Below are 25,521 nucleotides of genomic sequence, written 5' to 3'. Positions count from 1 at the left end.
CAACTACAATAAGTAGAGGTCTTTGGCATATTCAGAAGCACTACATATAGCTCATCTAAATAAGGAATACTCTTTGATGCTTTAGATTGACACAACGTAACATCTGTCTAGTCACTGAATATAAAACTCAATATATTAAATATTAACTTATATTGCTTGAATGATATTTTATGTCAATTTCCCAAGCCTTAGAGAAATTCAGTCATATTTATGTTTTTACAGTTTTGAAGTCTATGTTTGATGTTCCTTAAAGTGATACAAAAGTTTCTACCTGTCCTCTCTTTAAAAATATATTCTGGGGGTGCCTGGGGGACTCAGTTGGTTAAGTATCTGACTCTTGATTACAGCTAAGGTCATGATCTGATGGGTCATGAGACTGAGCCCCACATTATGCTCTGCACTGATAGCACAGAACCTGCTTGGGATTCTGTCTCTTCCTTTCTCTCTCTGCCTCTCACCCTGCTAGTAAATAAACTTAAAATATATATATTCTGAAAAATGTATCAAGATATTTTGGTAGATTAATTTTTTCTTTTTCAGTTTGGTACATCTTTCTGAGAACTTGTCCTTATGAATAAAAGATGGCATTAATGTATTTGATCACTATCAAGGATACTATTCTTTTCTTTAGGTCTTAATCTATATTTCTTATACCCTATAAATGGCAGCAAAAAGGAACTGGAGGTCTGGGCATTCCAACCTGTTAACCAGGTCTTACCACCATTCATCACAAGGCCAGTAACTTTTTACTTTTGATACAGGCCATAATCCCACATCTATTTTGGCTTCTATCACTTATTCTTCTACAGCCTTCATTTATCCTTCTCCCTCTCTATATAGGCATTATCCACTAAACCCCACCTCCTCACATCTTATTTGCTGTTTCTCATCACATTTGAGCCTGAATACGTGTCTGAATACATGTTTTTAAGGAGAAAACAGGTGTAAAACCCCTAACTTACAGACTTTCACAATGTATTTTTTCCAAAATGTGGTGACTGATGGAGTGAGTTCTCTTTGGAGTTATTACTCTATCATGGCAAGTTCTTTATATTCTACTGTACAGCTGTAGAAGTGATAAATCCAGACTTCTTGTGTTAGCAATTTATGTTTTTCTTCTATATAATTCTAAAATAAATTCCTGTTTTAGTTTCAATGTTTACTACTTTGCTCACGGCAGAAGCTTTTTCATGGTTATAATAGCTTCATAATAACTACTTTCCTTACGGGACTTCAACTAAATAAATGTGTGGGGTGGTGGGGTAGGGTAGAAAAGGGAAATGATAATTTAAATATTGCAGGCAATTCTGATCACCATTGGGTAGACCCAATGAGCAGATCTGAGTGTGAAACAGGAATCTCACATTCATGTCACTGCTCTCAGTTCCTGTATGAGTAATCTCACGCTAACTAAACTGTGTAGGTTTTGTATTGAAAGATAAAAGACATATTTTTCATGAAACATGACCCTTATATCCATCTATATTTAAGCCAATTACTTTATTTGTTGGTCACTGAAAGAAATGTCAAACATTAGAGAAAAAACTGGTTGACTGAACTCACAGAAAAGGGGCATTATCAGTTATCTTTTCCTAAGGAACTTTCAAAGTTAATTCTGATTACTTGTAATTTTTTACTTCCACAATGGTCTAGAGCCTAATCTCATTCATCAGATGCAATTTCACTATTCTAGAAAACTGTGAATGATAGGAGTTATATTTGTCTGGTAAAATGTAAACCCTGCTATTTTCTTTCTTCATAAAATATGAAAAAATATTAATATCAAATGTGTTCTAGATGACTTGAACAAAAGAACCACGAAGCTTCTTACTTTAAATAAGGCCTGGATCATTAGCCATATACACTGTTTTAAGAGAAAGTTGTTACTAAGTCAAAACTAAAGAGGAGCCAGAAGCCAAGATCATGCAATGGAGAATTTAAATAAGCTTTGTGAAGGAAAAAGTAGGAGCACAAAAAGAAATCTGCCAAGTCTTGGGGCACCTGAGTTAGTGAAGGTCCTGGAAAAGGTGGCAGCTGCTCGCTGGGTGGAGTACCAGCTGGAAGTTCAGTACCCACTGGCAGCACCTACAGACAATGAAGGGAAATTCAAGTCCATGAGAAAGACTATATACTGGCCAGTAAATCAACTAATTCAAATGCAGAAATGTAAGAATAAAATATATCTATAGTTAAGGCATGATTGTCATCTGGCTTATATTCTGGTATCTATCTTAAATAAAGGACATTATAACCATGATACTATTATGGGGTTACTACTACATACCAATAAAATGAATAGTAAAATTTAGTGGAAGGTTATTCCCTAGGGAAAACAGAATCAAAGGCTGTATGGACATGAGAGGCACAGTTATTCTTGAGCCACTGTTTTGGTACAGTATCATCAGGCTTTTCCTAAAACAAAGACTTTTCTGAGAAAACAATTCAGAAATAACCAAGGGGCAGGTCTGATAACAAAAGTCATCAGAAATCTAACACTATTAAGCAATTTGTACACAGCCTCTATTACTGGCTGACTATAAGAAGAATTTTACAATCAATGGCAATGCAGAAAGATAAGTGAAGCACAGAATATAGTAGAAAAAACACAGCCTTGTTATTTGGAGAAGATCAGAGAGATTGAAGATAGAAGGAGAGGAAATCCACCATAGCGGAATTGGAAAACACATTTTAGTTAACTTATTCCTAGGATTAGATTCTTTTTCCCTGTATATGAAATTCATCACCAACTTCCAGTTTTTGTACACCCCAAATTGTACAACTGTGGAACTGAAGCAAAGCAGAAAATCTGCTTCATTCTCATTGAAACAAAGATCACTGTAAACTGCTATTACTATGTATAATTGCTAGCAGAAGCATTTAGCTTCCTTTTGGGATACAGATTTCTTTAGCTGGTGCCAATGAGGAAGGAACGTCTGTATTTTACCTGATTATTATATAGCCTTAGAAAATCATGTAATATAATTAACCCCCAAATCTTGCCATATTCCAAAAAAAGGAGGTCTCTTGTGTTCAATGTATATATATCCTAAAATAATTTTCAATTTATTTAATAAACACTTAATGTCTACTATAGGCCAGGCCATCTTTATAACTACATTTCTAATTTGCAAGGCTGAGTTGAAAAAAGGCACTTACGGGGTTGGGGGAAAGAATAATCATATTTATCAAATTATTTCAAAACAAGAATCTTACTGGAGCTTTAGTTAAAGGTGGCTTTGATGGAGCAGTTCCAGCTTTCACTCCTGACGTAGTGGTGACTGGGGCGGACACATAGCTGACTGGGGTGGAAACTTGTCCAGGTGTGACCACTGGTATAACTGACAAACCAGTTGTCCCTAATGGCAAACTTGTTGGTGGTAAGCATGTACTTGTAGTAGAAGTCATGAGCTTGCTTGGTGCAACAGCAGTGGTTGGGATGCCTGGTGCGACAGTGGTCTCTACTACCAGTGATGTCTCCAGTGAGACAGATGCATGTTGGGCTCCAGATGAGCTGTGTTCACTAAAGAGAGACCGCAGCTTTTCCTCTAGAGTCTTTATGTCATCAATTCCAGGAGCCTTGGGCTGTGAGTCAGCATCTATTTCAGGACAGTGAGTGTGGGGCTGGTTGGGAAGTAAAGCTGGTTGAGGCTGACTATGAATTAGTGTCTGCTGCACAGCAGGCACACTGGCAACAGGTTGTACCAAAGGTGGGATACTAGGTACTTGGGGTAATAAAGGTGTAGAAGTAGGTCCTCCTGCTTGAGGAAGGACAGGAGTAGAAGCTATAGCTGATGGGGTGACCAAAGGATGCACCCCACCAGGCTGAGAAACAGAACTAGATAATCCTGCTCCAGGGGAGGAAGATGATGATGCAGACAGGGACAAAGCCAATCCAGTTGTACTGCTATGAGATGTTTTATCTAGTGAGTGTGCACTAACCACCACTGTTTCAGCTAGAGTAGGAGCAGAGGTGCTGCTGCTCAGCTGAAGAGGCAGCTGGGAAGCTATGCTCGGGAATGGAGTGGTGGCAGCAATGGATGTTAACGTGGCTACCCCAGAAGTACTGCCTGTCGCTTGTTGAGATACTACAGGTGGAGGCTTAGCACCTGAGACAGCAGCACTGCCCGCAGCAGAGGCTAACGTTGAAACTGGTATAGATGGCAAAGTGCCTATGCTAGAAACAACACTCCCAGATGTAGAAGCCTGAACTGGCTGGGATGTTGTTGATATTGAGACAACTGTAGGTATTGTAATGCTTGAAACCACAGTGGAAAATACTGGTGATTCAGATATAGGAGGTACAGGGAGACCACTTGACGGTATCACACCTGTGCAGGTGGCAACTCCACCAATCCCTTTTTCAGTGGGCACTGGAATCTCAGACTGAATTACTGATGTGGACATGTCATTAAGAGGGCTGCTAGTTGCAGGGGCTGATATTGAAGGTGTGGCTGCTGCTGTGGTTGGGACTGCAGCAATGCTACTCATGGAAGGAGGTACTACTGGAAATGTTGGTCCTGTATGACTGAAGTTGGGAGGTGCTGTATTGGGCCCTTCTGTCATTTGGGCATGTCTGAGTTCAGAAAACGCCTGTTGTAGGCTAAGGGATGAAGCAGAATGAGACAAGTTCATTCCAGCGCCATGGGATGTTGAGGCAGCAACTGCAAAGGAGAATACAAAATTCATAATCAGTCCATTTTAAAAGGGTAGATTCAAAATTGTCCTAACAATCTGTTTTTGGGTTACCAACACTGCCACATACCAACAAGGTTTAAAACTTCTCCCGAGGAAATGACAGGCTTTTTCTAAAACAGCAGAGTAAAAGAGCAGTTTGATGAAAATAAGTTAGCTTGTATGAATAGCTATTTTGAGGGTAAAAGAAAATTTAAAAAAATTTTCAAAAAAGAGAAAAAAGAAAGATAAAAAAAGAGCAACCTCAAAGCATATACAATAGTCCTAAATGGAGAAACAAAACATATTAATGTATCTACGTATTATTTATTACACAAGCTATATCTAGGGTGGCTGTCCTTTCTGGCTCTTGTTCTTTAATCCTCTCTATTCATCCTCTATTTCGCTCCTCCATGTTTGCCTATTGATTATAATCTCAATTTTCTACTCTTCTTTATTGTCTATGTCATCATTTGAATTATTGCTTGATGACCAAGCTTCCAGTATAGCAGAGATGATATGGGATTGATATAGGTTTGTGGTAGAAGCAATTCCTTACCCGTATCTGATATTTCACCAGTGAAAAGTTTTGATTCTCGTAATCGGCTTTCTGGCACAGGACTCACTATAAACCGTCTTCCAGCAGAATGAACAACTTGAGTTAAAGAACTGGTAGGAATGCCTGTAAAAAGAAACCATTTAACTGCATTATCTATATATTGTCACCAACATGAAGTTTTAAGATTTCATTAGTATAAAATTTCTTAGGTCAAAGCTAAAAGCAAACATGGAAAGGAAAGAAATTCACCTATTTGCTGTGGCATAGAAGATGCAGGAATTGGTTGTTTGAATTCTCCTTCCAATTTCTACAACAAACAAAAGTGACCAAATTCATTCTCATACACAATCTTTCCCCCCACCGCCCCTAAACACAATCTTAAAGATTGGGCAAAGCAATTGGCCCCATGCAAAGAGGACATAAATATTTGATAATTTTAGCCATTGATGTAATGTGGTATCATTGAACATGTTGCATGGCAAATTTAACACTATAGCAACATTTTAAATAAACAAAGCTTCACTATGGGAATGCTGAACTTACCTGAGAACCTGCAAAGCCATAGTCATCCTTTCCCTGTAGACTCTCCAATCCCTGGTCACCCTCTGGTTCCACACTGACGTCCTCGCTGAGCATTTCATCAGCTTTTTCAATAATTTCTCGTACTTGATCCACAAAGGACTCTCTCTCTATTGCTAAGATAAAGTCATTGTTCACCTGTAAAAGAAATGTGATGTCAGTCTGATTAGTAGAGTGTTATTCATGTTTTAAGTCATTCCAGTTGCCACTTTTGTAACTTCTGCCCTATCTGCACACCACCTGTACTATTATTCATTGATATGTAAGTTAATTCTTCAACACTTAGACAGGTCCTAGACAAAAATATCTCTAAATCACAGGTTTGGTGTGCTAATTATATTCACGTTGAAATAAATACAGAACTGGCAAAACAGATAACAAAATATTGCACATTTGCTTAGGGCAGTGGTTATTAAAAAAGTACTAAAGCAAAATTTGGAACTCCAAATGCAGACATACCATAATTGTTGCTATCTCCTCAGGATTGTCACCATCTAAATCGAATTTGAATGTAACCATTTTCCGATTATGAGTCTCTAACTGACATTCTACTACCCGGTCCCCTTTATTTGAAACCTAAAAAGAAAAAAAAGAAAAAGTACTTCATATCTAAGCCATATTACATATTATTCCATTACTAAATTTAAGAAAGTAATGCAGATTATCACTTGAACTTAAGCCTCATGCTACCACCATTCCCTGAAGACTTGTTGGTATTTACCTCTTAAACTGGTAGCAAGAAAACGTTAAGAAAATATTGGCCTTTGAGCTATTTCCTCATCTTCCACTGAAGGGTCTGGAAGGAGTGTAAAGTCTCTGTTCTACAAATTAAAACTTTTTCTAAAAGGTAGATAGTGCCTTACCATAAAAATATGGAATTTAACAGTATTATTTGGGTGATTAGAAAATTCTAAACTTTCATAACTATACCTGAGCCTTAGAAATATTTAAATGACATTAAGTAACTATATGAAACTCACACAGTAGCAATACTTACATTCAAAATTCTCAATTTTGGACGTGAGGACTTTTCATGACGAGAGCGACTTCTTACAGATTTTCGATAATGCCGTTTTGTAGTTCTCCCTTCATGCCTTCCACTGGATGATGGGACATTCTCATTGCCATCACTCATTCCTGAAGCAACATCTGAATGTGCACTTCGAAAAATAAAGTTCAGTGTTTAAAGGTTTGATGTTTTGAAGTTTTATACCACTTACCAGTTAAGGAAGGAGAATTTTACTTTTACATACCTGTCTATAGAAGAGACCAAAGTGGTAGGTTGTGCCTGTGCCACTGGAAGTGGCTCTGGAGGAGCAACTTGAGAGACTCCCTGAGTACTCTGTAAATAGAAAGGATAATGGAAATCTTGGCAGTAATACATTTTATTATTCATCATCTCCAATAAGCTACACTTTTTTCTTATCCCTCCCAAGTCCTAGAAGCACTAAATTTGCTAGTAATTCTCAATATTCAGCATCTAAAGACAGTGGTCTTAAAATTCCAAAGGAAGTTTCTAAAGCTAAGTCTCGGTATAGACTGCATGGTGTGACATCAGCCGACATAGCTGCTAGGGAGTGAGAAAGTACAACTTGCATGCAGCCAGCATCTTCCTAGAAGTGTGCAACAGGACAGGCAGAGCAAAGTGCAAAGATGATTCCTATCTTTCTCCTAATAGGGCAAAAATGATTACTGGGAGCACAGCAGGATAAGATACTTTTATGACTGCCATGGCAAGAATTTGTGAAAGGATTAAGAATAATGACTAAAGTACTAGCTAGAGAAGTGAAGTGCTAATAGGGTTAATCTTCTCCAAGGCACACTCACTTCCCAACAGAACAGCCAGTGGCAACAAGGCCCCCACAATGGCATTTCATTCTGCTGGAAGAAAAAGTCATTTAGAAGTTAGTTTGAAAATAGTCTCCACATGAGTTCTAAACAGGGGAACCTTATGTTTCTTCTTTGTCATTTTTATCCCATTGTGTGTGTGTGTGTGTGTGTGTGTGTGTGTGTGTGTGTGTGTGTTTTATATATATAAACATGCAGTAATTCCATTTACCTCCAGAGCTGCTTGCTGGGAGGATGTAGTGGGGGCTTGTTGTGCTAAACTCACTGCTGGCTGAGACACTTGAACCTGTCCTCCTATACTGCCCACAGGAACCAAAAGGTTTGATTCCACAAAAGGCTGCACCACTGTAGGAAAGTAACCCGGTGTAGCCAGTGCTTCTGTCGGCATGGGAGGGGATAGGACTGTAGAAGGGATGCAAATAGAAGCCACGCTGGAAGTGGGAGCAATATTTGAATCTCCTGGGTATTGTGGTGGCAGTCGAGGTGGGAAGCCCTGTGACAGAAATGAGGAAGGTGAGTTAGTGCAGGTTGGGACATCAAATTAGCAAAACAGCAAGACATGCACAAAAAACCAACCAACCAACCAAACAAACCAACAAAAAACGAAAGCACATAGTAAAGAAGAATAGTAGTAGTCCCATCTCTTTCTAATAATTTAAAGGAGATTTAAAGATGATTCTTGAAATGAAATGGTATACTGGTTTCAATTTAGGGGACGGGACTCTACAACTACACTTTAAATTACTGGTTTTTCTCCTCTTTCAGATTTAAATAGGAGGAACAAACTAATTCCTTCTAGAAAAATATCAGTTTTCTAGCCAATCTAAAGTGGGAGAATGCAAAAACTCTTCAAGGTAATCATTCTAGTCATATCAAGACAGGCTAATCTGAAGCTTTTTATTGGTACCATGTTGGCAACTCTATTTACCTTACCTATAAAAAAAAAAAGTAGCCTGATGTACTTACTCTCTTATTAGCCATATCTAGCATTTAGTCAGCTTACATCAAATATTGAGAGAACCATCTTCCTCCAAGGAAGTGTCTTGAGAAAAATGGAAATGAATCATTCAATATTACTATCCTATCTTTTCTCTGAATTTTACTGTATTAGCTTCTCTAGTTGAGATCAGCTACACTTTTGTTACTGCTAGTTATTTTGACACTCAACTATTAGGTTTTCAAGTCCTTGATGGTTTACTATTAGAACCAAACCCTCTGGTGCCCTCCTTTTTGCTAGCCAAAACAATACCTGGTATAGAACATCTCCAGAGGGAAGTGGAACCTCAGCAGCTTGTCCAAGGTTAGCTGGTATTCCCATGGACTGAACTGCTGGTTGCAGGAGCTGTGGGTGAACCTGACTTGGCAGCTGAGTCACAGGCTGCAGAAGGGTTGGAAGCTGACTAGGAACCGCAGTTGGTCCCCCTGGGATCGCAGCTGCCGTAGCAGATGAGGCCAAGGTGAGCAGAGGCTGATTAACGCCAGCTGCCATTGTAACGGGAAGGGATGAGAAACCTGTCTGAGCCGCAGACACATGAGGAGTTGATATGGGAATTTGAGAGACAGGATACTGGGGGTGTAAGGAAGTAGAGAGTGGCTGTCCCAGAGGGAGGAAATGAGCACCAGAGTGGACTGGAACAACTGAGGGTTGTGTCGCAACTGGGATCTGAGGTTCGCCTTGGATAGCTGGTACTGGCTGGGAAACTGGAAGCTGGGAAGGTAAAGAAAAACAAAACAGACAGACTTAAAAAAAAAAAAAAAAAAAAAGAAAAGAAAAGAAAAAAGCAAGGCTGCCAAAAGCAAGATTTATGTGTTAGCCAAAAAGAAGGAAAAAAAAACCAAAAACCCAAACCTGCATACATTAGTTTAAGTTAATGTGCCACACAAGAATAGGGAAAGGATAACAGGAGACAGAGAGGCTGACAGACCGGCTGTTTCAAATCTTTTGTTGTAGGAAATTTTACTAATGTTTCATTGTTCGACAATAAAAGAAGACACTTCCGAAAGCAGAGTTTGTTTTTTTACAGCTCTATTTAGACATATTTCACATACCCTAATCCATTGGTATATTTGTTGTCACTACATCTATGACTGCTATTATAGTAGTTACTGAAATTCAAATGAAATTCCTTCTTACTGGAATTAGATTTCAATCTGTATTGCTTCTACAATTCTTTATTTTTTTTATTTTTATTTTTTGCTTCTACAATTCTTAAGTCTAACACTGGCCAATGAAAGTAGGTATGAGTACCGTATTTCACTGACTCTAGGATGGAATCATCCCTCTCTACCACCTGGTCATTTTAACCTTTGTGAAACTAAGATGTATCTTACAATTAATGGTGTGTCAGTACTTGGTTACATAACATAATGGTGCATTTGACAACTGACAGTATCTCAGATGCGATGAAATACGACAGAAACAATACATTGTGCCAAAATACAAGGACAACAAGCCCCAACGTTAAAGTTTAAAATAGGTCATCCAGTAGAATATACCTTCAAAAGGGCACTTTTCAAGTGATTCAAAGGACGACTCAGAACAACAGAACATGATTCCATATAAGGGGTTTTTATGACTTACTGTCAGTAGGCAATGAAAGAGGAAAAAAATGCATAAATCTGCATGAAAAATACAGCATAGTTGTAAACCTAGAATAATTAGATATAGCTAACTCAATTCTAGAAAATGTCATAGGTTCAGTTACCAAGCACTGTTACTTAACCCACCAGTTCCAATACTTGTCCAACTGACTTCAGACTGATAAACCTAAAAGTTAAGCATTTTTGGATTGTGAATGCTGTCAGTATGTACCTATTTACATTAACTAATTCACGTGCACAAAAGGAACAATTGTCAATTCATTTTTGTGGTGAAAATAACCAACTTTGGTATTTCAACATTAGAGAAGATAGAAGCCTATCCATGAGAAAATATAAATTACATGGAGATTCCATTTAGCATCTATTTAGAAATGAAGAGCTACCTGTTTTCCAGATGATACTTGAGGCAAGACCTGTGGAGTCTGAGACTGACTGACTGGCTGTGCAGTAGTGGCCTCACTGGAGGTTGATGTCTGTGGAAGTGAATACTGCACTGTCTGTTGAGGAGGGGCAGTCTGCTGTACTCCCTGCTGCTGAAAATAAAGTATAATTATTCAGTTTTGTTTCAAGTCATTAATAGCATGGTTCTAAGGAAGTACGTTTGCCTAAAGCCTTCTGTATCTATAAATGACAATATTAGTAATCAAGACATACACAAACCCAAATTCATCAATTCCCCTTCACACATTTATTTCTTTTTCCTCTGGTGTTCTTTATTTGTGATGGTACCACGAAGAGCAATTAACCAATGTTTCAGAATTTGAGTCACTACTGGTTCTTCACCTATCGTCCCCCTTACCCCCACAGTAGGTCATTCACAAAGATCTTTAGATAACACATCCAAATAGGTCCTCTCTCCTCCAGTATCTCCTTCTGGTTTTTCCCATTTTTTTGATATCTGTTCTTACTTTGGTCCTATATTAAGCAAATCCAATCTCTTCCCTTTAAGCTCTTTCTCTCATTGTATTTTTGCAACCGTGTAATTAATTTGCTTGAAGAATAGCTCTGATTACAGCCACAAAATAGAAAAACACTGAATGTGGAATTTTAGCTTTACCATTTACTAGTTGTAATACCTTAGAGACTGCTCATTTTACTGCCAAAAAGATACTTCCTTCTTTGAAAACAAGGACACAATCACTCAATTCAAAGCAGGGCAAAGGAATAAGTGACATTTAGGAATCAACCACATGTTAGGCATTCTGGTTTAATACATCTAAACTTAATGTATGGTACATAGTTGTACTCCCAAAACTAAATTTTGTAATAAGTTAATGGCCCCCTCTGGCCTAACAAAAATCTGAACTTCACAAATGACTTTCAAGACTCTCTAATGTCTCTAAGTAATTTAAAATTGTTTTGGTTAACACAAAACAATAGCTGCTTGTAATAAAAATTCTTAGCCAACGTATCAGATCGTTAAGTTAAATGAAATATCCTAACCTCGTTTCTCTAGAGGCAACCACTATCAATGGTTTGGTCATCACCTTTATGGATTTTTTTCTATATATAACTGGTCATTTACACACAATTACATATTGAAATAAAAGCATGTTCATTCTATAAATACAGTTCTCTAACATGCTATTTTCATTTAACTTATCAATGGCATCAATATCCTAATGATGAACATTTTGGTTGATTTTTTTGATACTTAAAATAATGCTACAACCAGTAGCTTTACGTATGTCCTGGTCTATACAACTAACTAGATACTGCTGGTAAAAAGATATACTATTTGTTTATAAGTATATGTATACATAAAAACTTGAGATTTAACTGACATATAATGATTTAATATAGGTGTATGTTGTGAAATGATCACCAGAAGAAACCTACTTAACATCTATCACCACACACAGTTTTTTTCTTGTAATGAGAACTTTTAAATTTTAAGATCTACTCTTTTAGTAACTTTCAAATGTACAATACCATAGCAATTGTAGTCACTATGCTACACACTGCATTCCCAAGACTTACTTATTTTTATTTGTTTTATATATATTATGATCCTGACCACCTTAATGAACATCCTAGATTTTGTTAGGTGATAATCTGTAAATATTTTTGTTCTCCTGATACTTATTTCTTACTTCGCTCTCACTGTATCAATTAAAATCACCCCCCAAAATGCTGACACACAATGATGACAATAGTCGTGTTTGTTTTTTTCTTGTTTCTGATAATGTATTCTTATTTTAACTTAAATCAGGAACAACTGGCTACTGATTATATAACATTTATTTTCAAAAACTAATAAGATATATATATCCAAATATAAGGCAACTCTGATTATAAAATAATTTTCCATATTTTCACTGAGAAAGGAGAATAAAAAACTAGAGAATCTTTTTGGTCAACTTGAATATATTTTAACTGTAAGGAATTCACACTGAAACGTCTACCATTATCTGAGTCATTAATTTACATCTCTAAATAAGATGGCACATTTACATAAATATATTAACATATATTTACTTACATATATTAACTTATATATTATATATATAAATTATATATTAACATATATAATATAATATATTAATATTGCTCCGCCTCCCTCATTCAAACTCTTCCCACATAATAAACCAGTCTCTTTATCTTCACTGGAGCTATACTACAAAGGCTCTAGTTTTCTGGAGCATAGTATAATACTTTCCCTGTAAGTTGTGTAAAATTTTCAGTGACAAGCATCATAAATAGCATTAGGACAGCTGGATTTTTTTGCTTTTGTCGTAACTTATAGGTTCATATTCATGTAATCTTTGTATTACCTCCTTACAGTGACCTTTGAATAAGTTGTTCACAATGACAATAGAACCTGGAATAGTGAAGTTGCTCCCTTAAGAATAAGGACCAAATCTATATTTAATTTCTTAGCTTTTATTTTAAAACCAGTTCTGTCAGATGTTGTCTATAAACATCTCCAACTACATATACTTATTTTAAGGTCCTTACAAGCACATGTTTTCACCAGTTTTATTTTATTCCATTAACATTTTTTTGCTTATTGTTCAAAATAAAGGAGAGTGAAAGCCCGTAATGTGCAAATATGATAAAAATTTCAATATGTTCATTTCCTTCTTTACTAAGAGAAAGGGAAAAGTTTGAGGAAAAAAATACACCACTTTACAGATGAGCATATGCTTAACTCTCTCTCACTTCTATCAATGCAGAACCAAGCTTACATCAAGATGTGGATTCAATCAACTTTTTTATGAACCTATACCTTTACTTACTTACTTGTGTTCTAGCTAGACTGAACTAAAGGTTTCTGTTCTCAGTTTTCTACCTTTGTTGTTTTCTACCTTGCTTATACTGACCCCCCCCACCCCCGCCACTTTGGCCTAGAACACTCTTTATTCTTACATGAGTTTAACTCACAATCAGAGTTCAGTTCAAATGCTATCTCTTTCATAAAGCCTTCTTGATATTCCCCTTCCTGCTTGAAAGAGATATAATTTCTCTCCTTTGGTGGCATAATTGGGATGCAGTTAAGTGGTGAGTTGTGGAGTCAGACTACTTGGATTTAAATTCTGTTTCTACCTCTTATAAGCTGTGTAAGCTTGGATAAATTACTCATCTTCTCCAGATCTTACCTTAGCTCTCCCATCTGCACAATGAAAATAATGACAGTATACTTACAGGGTTCATACAAGGATTAAATAAAAATACAGGTAAAATGCTTTGCACATTGTATATAAATCTATTACGCTTATTTGTTTTGTAGGAGTTGACATATATGTTTACTAGATTACTTAGGCTCTTTGAAAGTAGTCATATCTGATCCATCTTGACCCTCAGTGCCTATCTAGCACATGGTCCTTGGGAGCATGAACTCAGTTAGGAAAACAAAAAATCTGTTTAATTACTGGTGTGTGTGTGTGTGTGTGTGTGTGTGTGTGTGTGTGCGTGTGTGTGTGTGTGTGTGTAAGAGAGAGAGAGACAGAGAGAGAGACAGAGAGAGAGAGAGAACTGTTGAGAAATAACAGTTTTATAGACATGTACCATCACTCTGCTTAAAATAAGAGTGAGAGGCACGTATGCCAATTATACCTTAGAGTATTTAGGGAGAAGTGGCACCCCTGGGTAGGCCAGGAATAGATGGTCATCTTTTTGTGCACAATCTCACTGGCTAATAAACAACACTTCAGCCAAATAGGTATTGTTTAGCACAGCAACTTGGAAACATGTTTTGTATAAACCTGCCTCATGAAACCAGTTCAAATAGCCTGTACAGACTATGTACTATCTATTGAATAAGGAAGGGTGCTTGATGGAAAAAATGTTCATGAGCCTCAGTTGAACACAAAGTTAAGAAATACCTGAAGGTTCAATGGAAGAAATAATAATAATAAGAAATAATAATAATAGTTGTAGTAGTATAAAAATTAATCATAAAATAAAATATAAAATTATTATTGGCTCTATTATTATTATTTTACTTATTTATTTATTTATTTATTGAGCTATAAGAGAGTGAGCATGGGTGGGGGAGAGGGGCAGTGGGAGAGAGCAAGAATCTTAAGCAGGCTTCATACTCAGAACCCGACACAGAGCTCGATCCCATGACTATGGGATCATGACCTTAGCCAAAATCAAGAGTCAGATGCTTAAATGACTGAGACACCCAGGTGCCCCTCTAACAAATTATTAAGTAAGGTGGTTTATGGCATACATGGCAAAGAGCTACTAAGTTTTCTAGTAGGAGGAAGCTATTTTTGGAACCTCATTAAGATACACATACCACTAGAAGGGACTCTTGATCAAAACATGAAAAAAGCAATCCCTTATTGGTTACAGTCCAGAAAAACCCATGGAATAAAGTAAATTTCAGCTAAAGGACATTTCTCTTCTCACTCTAATAAAATTAGAGATATGGTTTCCGAAGGTAGGGTTGGAAACCGACAGTGTAAAAAAATGAAACTCACATCTAAAAATAAACTCCACCCATATAGTACAGAGACAGAGCTTATAACCTTTAAAAAAAAAAAAAAAAATGAAATCCCAGTAGCTGAAACAAATAAATGCAGATTCTTGAGTACCTCTCCAGAATCATAAGTCCCTGTAGAACTTTAATATAGAAAAAAACCCTATTCTAGAAATGTTGAATTCTGGCTTATAATTTTTAGTTCTATCCACTTACTGGCTATGCGACCCTGAAAAAATTAAGTATTCTAGACTGCATATACTTATATAATTTGAGGGCCCAATTTTATGATTCTATTTAAATATCATCCTCTATTTAACATAATTCACAAAATAAAAGTATCTACAAAAAGCATCACTGACACATAAATTTTGATTGTATTACAGCCATATTTAGCTACATTTTTTCCCAGAAGAGTCAAGTACCTAAATTCTTTTAACCTGACCATTTATGGAATTGTCCTCCCTTTACCCCCACATATTTTTCTTACTAATAAACTGAATGGTTTGTTTCACTATCTTCATTTGCTAGTAAGTATACATATTATATGCCCACATATAATATACATAACAAATTCCTTTGGAGAAGGAAGAACAGAGCAAGCACTTAAATTTACTCAGGTTTATTGGTGTTGGCCTGTGTCCAAAGATAAAGTAGGAGTGGAACCTGATAGCACTTCTGCCCTCAAAACAGCTTCATGTAATTTTTAATTTGTATTTTCATTAAAGGTTGTTAATAGAACTGAAATACAATTTGTTAAGGTTGGCAAAAATGTGACTACTCAAATTTAACTGTAATTATATACAGATTCATCTACTTGTCTGAAAGAAAAAGCAGGAGCAAGACAAAGCATATGATTACCAGCCTTTAAATTCTGTAGACAGGGCTGTTTGTTGGTCACCACATAAATGTACATATAACCAAACTAATCCTGTACAAGGAACAACTAATTTAAACTAGTATCAAATGACTATATGATTACATGCTAGCCTGGAAGGAGATCATCTGTAATAAAAATTAAAAGCTTTGTTTAAAAAAATTAATAGAGGGGTGCCTGGGTGGCTTTGTTGGTTAGGCATCTGACTTCGGCTCAGGTCATGATCTCATAGTTAATGAGTTCGAGCCCCGAGTCGGGCCCTGTGCTGACAGCTGGGAGCCTGGAGTTTGCTTCAGATTCTGTGTCTCCCTCCCTCTCTCTGTCCTTCCCCTATTCATGCTCTGTCTCTTGTTCTCTCTCTCAAAACTAAATAAACATTAAAAATACAATACAATACAATACAATACAATACAATAAAATAAAATATTAATAGAAACAGAAACCAATTTATGACTTGGTAGCTGGGAAAACACACTTCGCAGGGAACTGTCAATGAAATAGTTCATCAGGAAGTTTTTACGACAAATGTGGTGGCTATCAATTTTATTTGAAACAGCTAAAATACTCAATAGTGTCAAAAAAGCCTTATTCCCATGCAAATAATTGCTATTAACTAATATCAGTAATGAACTATACATGTTTAATTTTAGAATTACTAGTTTTGCTGTTGAATACATTAGCACTGTACTATAATCTTTTGAGTTCTATGGACCTTTAGGAATAAACTCCCCAAATCAAAGTTTAAAAATGTTTAAAAAGTTCCTAACGTAGCTGTTCAGTTCTCTCAGCATAAAATCTGATACCCCATCTCACAGATTAGAAATTAATTAAAAAGGAGTATAGCATTATTAGTCAAATACAATGAAAGCAATAGCAAAATGCTCATAAAAGGATAAGTCACAAATATAAAAAGAAAACTGACATTCTTTGTGTTGTTAGATTATGTGTAGAATCATGTATTTAAGAAGGCAGATAAATATCAGTTAACGATTCTTTTGAATTTCAACATATGTCTAAATTTAGTAGATAATTTAAAAATACATTATACAAAAGGGAAGATTTTCTAAAATGTTTCTAAAAGAAATGTTATGCCTCTTGATTTTTCTTTCAAGAACATGGCAAACCATTTATTTACGTAAGGAATCTAATTCATGAAAAGATGTTAAGCAGTGTTTTGGTTACTATTAATATATAAAATGTAGCAATGAGTTAGTTGTTCTCACCTGCTGAGAATGTTGTATGGGCAGGGAAGATGGAACCCCTGTTAGGCTACTTGAGGATGGTTGACCCTGGCTTTGCCCCTGTGCCTGAAGGAAAAAAGTGAATACAACAAATTAGCGAAGCCCTATGTAAGTACAGAGAGGTCAGGCTTTTGCAATAAACATTCAAACTCCTGAGAGTTTGCTTGAGCAAAATGAAACATTAGCTTGATTAAGTATGTATGGGAGACCACTGGGGCATCTTTTGTAAGAAAGGGTTAGAGACAGATTATATCACAGAATGTATCCTGATCCCACGCAAAAACCACTAGTGGTTAAAACCTAACTTACTACTGCTGTGTTTGGGCTATAATTTTAGCTGACCAAAATAGTAAAATTCATAATAAAATTGTTACTGAAAGTATAATAATCAGGAAAAAGTAGCATGACTACCAATGTGAAATAACCCTGTATTGGAATAATTAAAGACAAAGGGTATTTGAGAGTGCTAATTTGGTTCCTTTTGCTACTTCTTATAGTGCTAGGGTGACTTTTACTAAAAATGTAAAAAACTTGTCATTGTCACTAACCTAGAGTAATGGTTGTCACGCAGAAGTGATTTTGCCCTTCCAGGGATCATTTGTCAGTATCTAGAGACATTTTTGGTTGTCACAACTGGGGGAGGTGGTTTCTACAGGCATGTACTAGTTAGAAGCCAAGGATGCTGCTAAACATCCTACAGTGCACAGAACCACGACCTACAACAAAGAATTATCCAACCTAAACCATCAAGTGTTGAATTTGAGAAACCCTGACCTAGAAGTCTAAGTTAAAATAATTGAGAAAGTGAGAAATGAATGCAGGATTTCTTATGTAGGTAAGTTAAGGAAATGAAAAGGCCCACAAACTTTGGTGTTCCATTTCAGTTTAGAGGGGTTTCTTTGAAGCTTACTTGGATTTGACACATGTCACTGAATCTTAACCACTATTAAGTATTCATTCTTTCTGCAGTATGTAAATTTACTGCCTGATGGCTTACTTTGGAAAGTTTAAAGAAGAATGGCTGGCAGTGTGTTAAGATTTATAATACAGGCTGACAAGCAGTGCATTAATGTGAGCACACAGTGAGTACACTGCATGCCGATGCAACGTAATTTTCATTTCTGGATCTTCTTGCTTCCTAGAACTATTCTAAATAACTGATACTTTATGTACACTTTTGGGATTGTTTATGCCCCTTATGAGGGAAGAACACAGGAAGAAAGTATCAAGAACATACAGTATTTTATAAGAGTGGAATATTTAAAAGATCCAAGCAATGCCTTGAATATATAATTGGAAAGTCTCCTATATAGATTTTATAAGACTTATACATTTGATAAAATATATCAAAGGAATATATGACAGTTAATACTGACTCCACTTGAATTCTGTTATGCCCATTACTTTGTCTTTATTTGCGAGAGTACATATGCCCATACCCATAAATAACAAAATTTAATTTGTTGAGGAAAAAACCAAGGCCTGAGATATCTGTTTCTCAGCTTGCAACATCTATCACAAATTCTTAAAAACAAAAAAAAAAATCCTACCACCCACACTAGATTACAATTTTGTTGCTAAAAATTAGAATCAATTTTATGGATTAGCATTTTATTTGGACATATAATACACAGTGACTTGTTCAAATGATGCCATTTTAAAAGGCATTTTCATTTGTTCCTAAATTCTTAAGATGTTTCTTTTCTCTTTTAAGATTCCTCCAAACTAATCAAAATTTTGTGTATTCTTAATACTCTTTAAAAAACTCCCTATTTTCCATTCTTTTCATTTTACAGAAAAAAAACCTATTAAAAAAAAAAAAACCCAAAAACTAGCCATGTTTGTTTCTAGGGAGAGAGAAATACTTCATATTAATATTTATAAATAATCAACGATGAGTCAACTTTACATGATAGACAGTTACATTCTCACTACAAATTGAAATTATTCTACATATGGATAGAAGTAACTGATTTTGACGAGTGACTAAAGTTCTAGTTTTTGTGTTCTCTTTTTCAAGGGTTTGTACATATTATAGGTAAATGAGGCAGCTTCTCTCTCATATTTTGTTCTTATATACAAGTAGTTTATAATCCCCCCAAAAGGAGAAATACTAATATTACGAATAAAATTAAAAATAATCCACATAAATGGAAAGGAGGGATAGAAAACTTAAATGTAATGATGCATAGTAGGGTAGTTTAAAAGAATCGTGGAAGTTTTCCTATAACCTGTGGATGGAGTGCAGATCCTCCTGAAGAAAATGAGGCAGATAAAACCTGCTGAGATGTGGTTCCTTGGGGGAAACAGAAGAAAAGTGGGGATTCTTGTAACACTGTCTGAGGCAGATGGATAAAGGGTAATGAGACGTCAGAGCCAAAAGGTGCAGCTGCTCCCCCTGTAGGGGGAGGTGATTGAAAATCACTGGGGTCTGAAGAAGTAATTTGTGAGGAATCACTGGAATATTCTGGGCTTCCTATTGGCCAGTTCTGTCCGATAGGCTCTACCACAGAAACGGTCAATTCTGGGGCATGGTAATTACGCTGTTCTTCAGTCACAGGCTGTAGGCGGCCATGTAATCCAACTGATTGAGGAGGTGGTTCTTCCTGATTGAAGTCCACTGCAACCTGTCGATTTCGGTAAACACGCTGAGGCAAGACTCCTCCTCCTTCTCCCGAAGAGGAGCTTGGAGTGTGAACATGAAACTCAAATACACAATTGCTTCTGCTCTCATTGTTATGAGTTAACACAGCGGGCGCAGAATGAGGAACAAAGACAGGGTGAAATTTCAAACGTGTAGCATCAGTACTGATAGGTGCAGAAATACTAGAGAGGGGAGATCCTGGACTCAATCCAGAATCTAATCTTAAATTCTGAAGGTGTCCTACCAGGAAAGCCTGTCCAGATGGAAATTCAAAGACAGAACTTGAGGTAGGGCCCCCTGGTACTGGCTTCTGTTCAGGTATCTGTTTCATAGGACTTGACAGTACTGGTGAGTTGTATGGAATACCCTCATACTGTTCTGTCACCTGGGCCTGGTAAGCTAGATACACTGGTTCCTGAGGAATAAAATAGTGAGCTTCTTCTGGAAGTACTAGTCCAGGTCTATAGTCACCGTGAACTTGAGTTGGTTCAAACATAGGATGGACCTGTATCTCACATGGCTCTCCAGTTATTCTACTGGCTGTAGTGCCCAACATAACTACGGCCTCTGGTGTCCAGTTAGTTGGGCTGCCACCAGGTGGAAGAAGATTTTGGCCAACAGTCCTCAGCAGGGGTTGGAAGTGGCGAGTTTGGGCTTCCAAGAAGGAGGTGCTCTTACGCCGCTGGGAAATGGCCACCTTCGGTGGACAGGTGGGAGGTGGTGAAAAAGAAACTGGACGTTCATGAATAGTTGGGAAAAATATCTGTGATTCTGGGTATGTTGGGGTCCCCCCACACGGATGCGCCATGGACTGAGGCTGTATCAACATGAATAAGACAAGTAATTCATACATTCATATGTGAAATTACATTAGACATGCAAAACTGGGTAGCTCTGTGTAACCCTATGAAACGGTTACACAAAATTTATAATTAATAAAGAAATAACAATGCTTTTGGAAATTATGTGCATAGTAAAAATCCATTAAATACATCCAGGGTCAATAAAGTTATTCTGTGGGATTCTTTGCGTTAGATAAGAGCTGCTTTTCCACAACATCTTCTCTCTAAGGAAATGGAAGAATTTTCTAAGTGTTTATTCTGTTTTTACCCCCAATTAATATTCTCACTCTTAAGACTTAATGTATATTTAAATCAGTGGAAAAAGAATTAAAATAGTAAGAGTTAAGGGAAGATAGTAAGCTCAACATTTTTAAGATATAAGAAAGGTACTTCACTTTAATCTGCTATACAAAGTTTTCCTATATTCTATATTATTATCCTGTGCTGTTAGAGGTTTCAGTGTTATTATCAACTAACAGTATGTCATCTAACTAGAAATCAAAAGAAGTATTTTTGGTGGACAGTAAAAGACACACTACTGACTACTGACAGAAATACCTTCCCCCCTATCTATCTTAAACTAGATGCAGTTAATTTTACTACATGAAACATGTTACAGATGTCAAATTGCTGAATGTCCACTTCTCTGATCCTAGTTAAGGGGTGAATAATTTAGTGTTCAAATCAAGTGAAAAGGATAATATAAATAACAGACTTAACAGCACTTTTTTATTCACATAGGCAGTTACAGTCATAAGACTCTATAATTTTAGAATCCTACCTAGCCAAATGCAAACAGTGTACACTGTAATAATTCACTTTTATGGACTCTTCTTAAAAAGAGTAGATTAATTTCATTCTTTCAGTAGGGATAGTCCCCATCAAGTTAGCAAAATGGCTCAACTGTTGCTTCTTCACAACAGCTAAAAGAGGGCTTCTATTTCAGACCAGAATGCTTCATTTTACTGTTTATTCAAGGAGTATCCCAAAGCCATAACATATATATGGCTAATCATTCTCCTAAGTACAAATCTGAATATTTTGATATTGCTAGATCAGAATGTTAACTATATTCTCTATCTGGAAAAGCAGCAGCAAGGTCCCACAGTGTTTAACACAACTTTAAGAGACAGATCTTTTATAGATACAAATGGGGCCAAAGAAAATCTTATATACTACATGTGTATCTAATGTATTCACTAGGGTCACAGCAGCTCTTTCTGCCCATGAGTCCTGTTTTTGTGCTTTAATAAAACTACCATTTTTGCACCCTCCAAAAAATAATGTATTCATTAGGGTCAAGATCCCACCTTATTTGATCAATCTAAGAGACAAATTTCCACGAGGGAACATATGTTTTAGTTTGCCAACACCATCACTTTAAACCGCTAAGAATTAAAAGCAACTTTCAGTCTTCAATTACTCTTTGCTATGGGGGAAAAAATGGACTCATTCAGCTTCATTAGTGTCTCTTTAGAATGACGTGAAGAGAAAACGTATTTGAGTTACTTTTTTGATAAAGAGAAAACTGCTTTTGGTTAAATCAATGAATTTAAAATGAAGTAATACATATTCTTTATATTAATATGTGAAAATGCAAGGATTCGTATAGGTCAGTTAGGGATAGGAGAATATAATAAAAACTAAATTTTATTGTGTACACATTGATATGTGTCCAGGGCACTATAAGCATTCTCTCTCATTACCTCCTTGCTTTTTCCCCCCCTTAAAGCCTGTAACAAAAAAGTTTCCTATAGGAAGAACTGGTATCCTGAAAGCATAAGTGTAGTCCTTTTTATTTATCTAATTTTTATTAAAATTCTTGATGCCTGGATGTATTCATTGGTAATAAATTTTCATTTGTCAGGAAGTTTACAGTTACATACAGTACTGACAAAGAGGGAAGGCAGGCTGGAGCGTCGGTGCTTGCGCTGAGAGGCAGAGTGCATAGGCAGGACACTCTCCAATGCTTTAGAAAGCTTTTCGGCAAAAGTTTCCTCAGGGGCAATCCGAAGGAGGGAAGGAGAAAGAGGTGCAGACAGCACTGGTGGTGGGGTGGAAGGAGCACTGGGAGAGATGCGGGACAGAGAGGGAACAGCAGAAAGATGGGGAACACAAACCGACATGCTACGGCCACGACGAGGCTAAACAGAAAACAAACACACACATGAAAAACACAATACTTTGAAAAAAAAAAATAACCAGATGTACAATGATAATAGGGCATAGCTGACCTAAAGAACTGTCCATCCTCCCCCAATCCAGCAAATCCAATTTTTTTGTGGAGAGGCATAATTCCACAAAGCACACCTGGCAGATCACAACTATGCTCTCTACACTGTTGGCCACGTACAGGCTTTTTATGAACCACCATGATAATGATCAATTATCTTCCTAATATTCTGAAATTACATCAATTGTTATGAATGTATGAATAAGAAGAGCCAACTGACTGAGGTAGTAGAATAGATAGGGAATACAATGAATACTGGCTTACAGTTTTTTTTTAAACTTACTAAGATTAAGAAAGAATTAATTCTATTAGTTTAATGTACATTATAATGTGTAGAAGACTTTAAGACTGGATTACTTTGCCAGAACTCTGGAAATTTCAGAGGTTTCTCAGTTCTATTTAGAAGGGATCAGACTAAAAAAAATTGTTGTCTCAGAGTATTTTATTTATTACATTTCCTATCTTTATCTGTAAAGAGTAAAAACTCATTTTCTAACAGGAAAAGCATTAGTTTTCTAGAAGTAATTCACAACATAGACACATTCTATAGTTTTACCAAAGTAGTCAATGGAAAAATACCTTAAATGTGAGTCTCTGAAGAGTAAAACTTTAAATAAGAGTTTTCTGGCGTATCAGAGATTCAACTTAGGTTTATAAAGTTTGAAGTGTCTCAACATAAAAACTTTAATACAGCTAAAAAGGAGTATGCCTAATACTGTTAAAGTTGTCCTGAGCAAGTTTGTCATTTCCCGTTAGGTATTGTGAACTGTATAGTTGATTGTGTTTTCTTTTCCAAAACTGGCTGCACAGAATGCTTTGAACGAAATTTGTGGCCTACCAGTAGTAAGTACTTAAGCATCATCATACTTATCATACTTAGTTCATTCCTGGTTCTATTTTTTTTTCCACCCTTGTTTCCCTTTTATTCTAATTTTTTTATTGCACATATAAGTGATATATTATTGTAAGCCATAGTAAATTCTTTCTGCATTAAGAAAGAAAAAGAATCATAAGATTTAAAAAATCCTCAATATTTGATGACTCTTCATGATATACCTCCACAGAATACTGTCATTAAAAGGCAAGGCTGTCATTAACAGTCTGCTTTTAGAGCATCAATAAATAAATATAACTATCTTTGTGGCTCAAATATTTAAAATCATAAATGATCATTCTATTTCCTTTTCTAAAATAGAGACGCCTAACATTCATTACCCTGTGATGAGGGAAGCAAAGAGATTAAAAATAGTTAAAAAGAAATCTAGTTATGATGATCCACAAAAAATCAACCAGAACAAGAGTAGAAACGAACAAGAAATGCTGACAAATAATATTTGTCAGAACACGGAAATACATCTATATAGTCTCTGTAAATTCTTCTACCCTACTTAATTATTTTAAAAGGTCAGAAAAGTAGAAAACATTAGTGTATTAGTCGTTTTCTTTGCGTTACTGTGGCCATTCATCTTGAGACTTAGCCAATGCAGGACTCATGAATGGACTCTGAAACATACAAACGTCTTTTATTCCAAGCTGTAGGACAAAAGAGCAGAGCAAGCAGAAGTATTTTCTTAACAGAGAAAGATTTTCATTTAATGTCGAGCAAAAGTTCCACAAAATTCTGATTTAAAAGCTTTCTGAGAAAGAGAAAAAAAATCTGTCTAAAGATCTCACTACACAAGTGCTATACAGTGACCAGTTATTCTCTTAATTCCTTCCTGAAGCAGATGATGTACTTTATTTAGCACTGAAGACTTCACAGAGGGTCAAAAAAAGAAATGGGGTATTACCTGATACCTATTTTAACACTTTCTATATGAAAAGCAAGAGTGGCTAATGTAAAATATGGGGCAGTGTGTGTGTATCTGTGTTTACATAGATGCATAAAATATTTCAGGAAATAATCTCCATAAGTGGATTCTGAAAATAAATCTGTAATAAAACCATACCAAATAAAGAGAAAAAGCAAATGAACGTATACTGGGGAAGGAATTTGTGTCCAACACAGACTTTAAGGCAGGAACACGCATAGCAACTGATGGTTAACTGAACACAAGCGCTAAATTAAATGGTCATACAAATAAAGGATTTCTTCACTCTAAAGTACTCACATGCAGCATTCTAATGGTTTGAATGTCTTACCTGTGTTTTATACAATAAGAAATCTTATAAAAGATGCTTAGTAATTCTTTTAGTAAGTAAGCTTTTGAAAAACACTCCACACACCCACCCTCAAATCATTTGTATGTCCAACTTATGCTGATTTGAACAGTTTCAACTCTAAAGTGCTAAAGAGGGCATTATCTTTAATCAAATACAGATTAGTCTAAATCTTGTACATAGTTTCTTCACCTAGGAAGTTTAGCTGATTCTCATACATTAATGTTTATGTTCTAGCCTAACTGAACTACTCCAATTGTACTCTATAATAAACCTATTTCCTTTAGAAACATACCATCTATATTATCTACTTCAAACTCATGCTATTACTTGGAT

General features: G+C 36.2%; 1 protein-coding gene across 23 annotated transcripts in view; it reads right to left on the bottom strand.

Annotated features, from left to right (window-relative positions):
• Positions 1–25,521, bottom strand: part of WNK1 (WNK lysine deficient protein kinase 1) — a 159,657-nt gene that overhangs the window by 15,670 nt on the left and 118,466 nt on the right. For 7 of the 23 annotated variants that reach the window (XM_053895187.1, XM_053895191.1, XM_053895190.1 and 4 more), the window contains exons 9-22: positions 22,679–22,936; positions 19,538–20,767; positions 17,289–17,372; positions 10,642–10,791; positions 8,907–9,365; positions 7,869–8,150; positions 7,063–7,151; positions 6,807–6,969; positions 6,269–6,385; positions 5,774–5,947; positions 5,480–5,537; positions 5,231–5,353; positions 3,214–4,661; positions 2,002–2,085 (exon numbers count right to left, since the gene is read on the bottom strand). In XM_053895187.1, the coding sequence (XP_053751162.1) occupies positions 2,002–2,085; positions 3,214–4,661; positions 5,231–5,353; positions 5,480–5,537; positions 5,774–5,947; positions 6,269–6,385; positions 6,807–6,969; positions 7,063–7,151; positions 7,869–8,150; positions 8,907–9,365; positions 10,642–10,791; positions 17,289–17,372; positions 19,538–20,767; positions 22,679–22,936 (4,719 nt within the window). The remainder of the gene's footprint in view (positions 1–2,001; positions 2,086–3,213; positions 4,662–5,230; positions 5,354–5,479; positions 5,538–5,773; positions 5,948–6,268; positions 6,386–6,806; positions 6,970–7,062; positions 7,152–7,868; positions 8,151–8,906; positions 9,366–10,641; positions 10,792–17,288; positions 17,373–19,537; positions 20,768–22,678; positions 22,937–25,521) is intronic. The other 16 variants (XM_053895188.1, XM_053895203.1, XM_053895197.1 and 13 more) reach the window with 12 other exon arrangements.

This window comes from Panthera pardus, unplaced genomic scaffold, assembly GCF_024362965.1.
Source record: "Panthera pardus isolate Hobbes unplaced genomic scaffold, ASM2436296v1 HiC_scaffold_6, whole genome shotgun sequence".
NCBI lineage: Eukaryota > Metazoa > Chordata > Mammalia > Carnivora > Felidae > Panthera > Panthera pardus.
The sequence above is the reverse complement of the archived record's forward strand: the minus strand, read 5'-3'. Positions and strand labels throughout refer to the sequence as shown.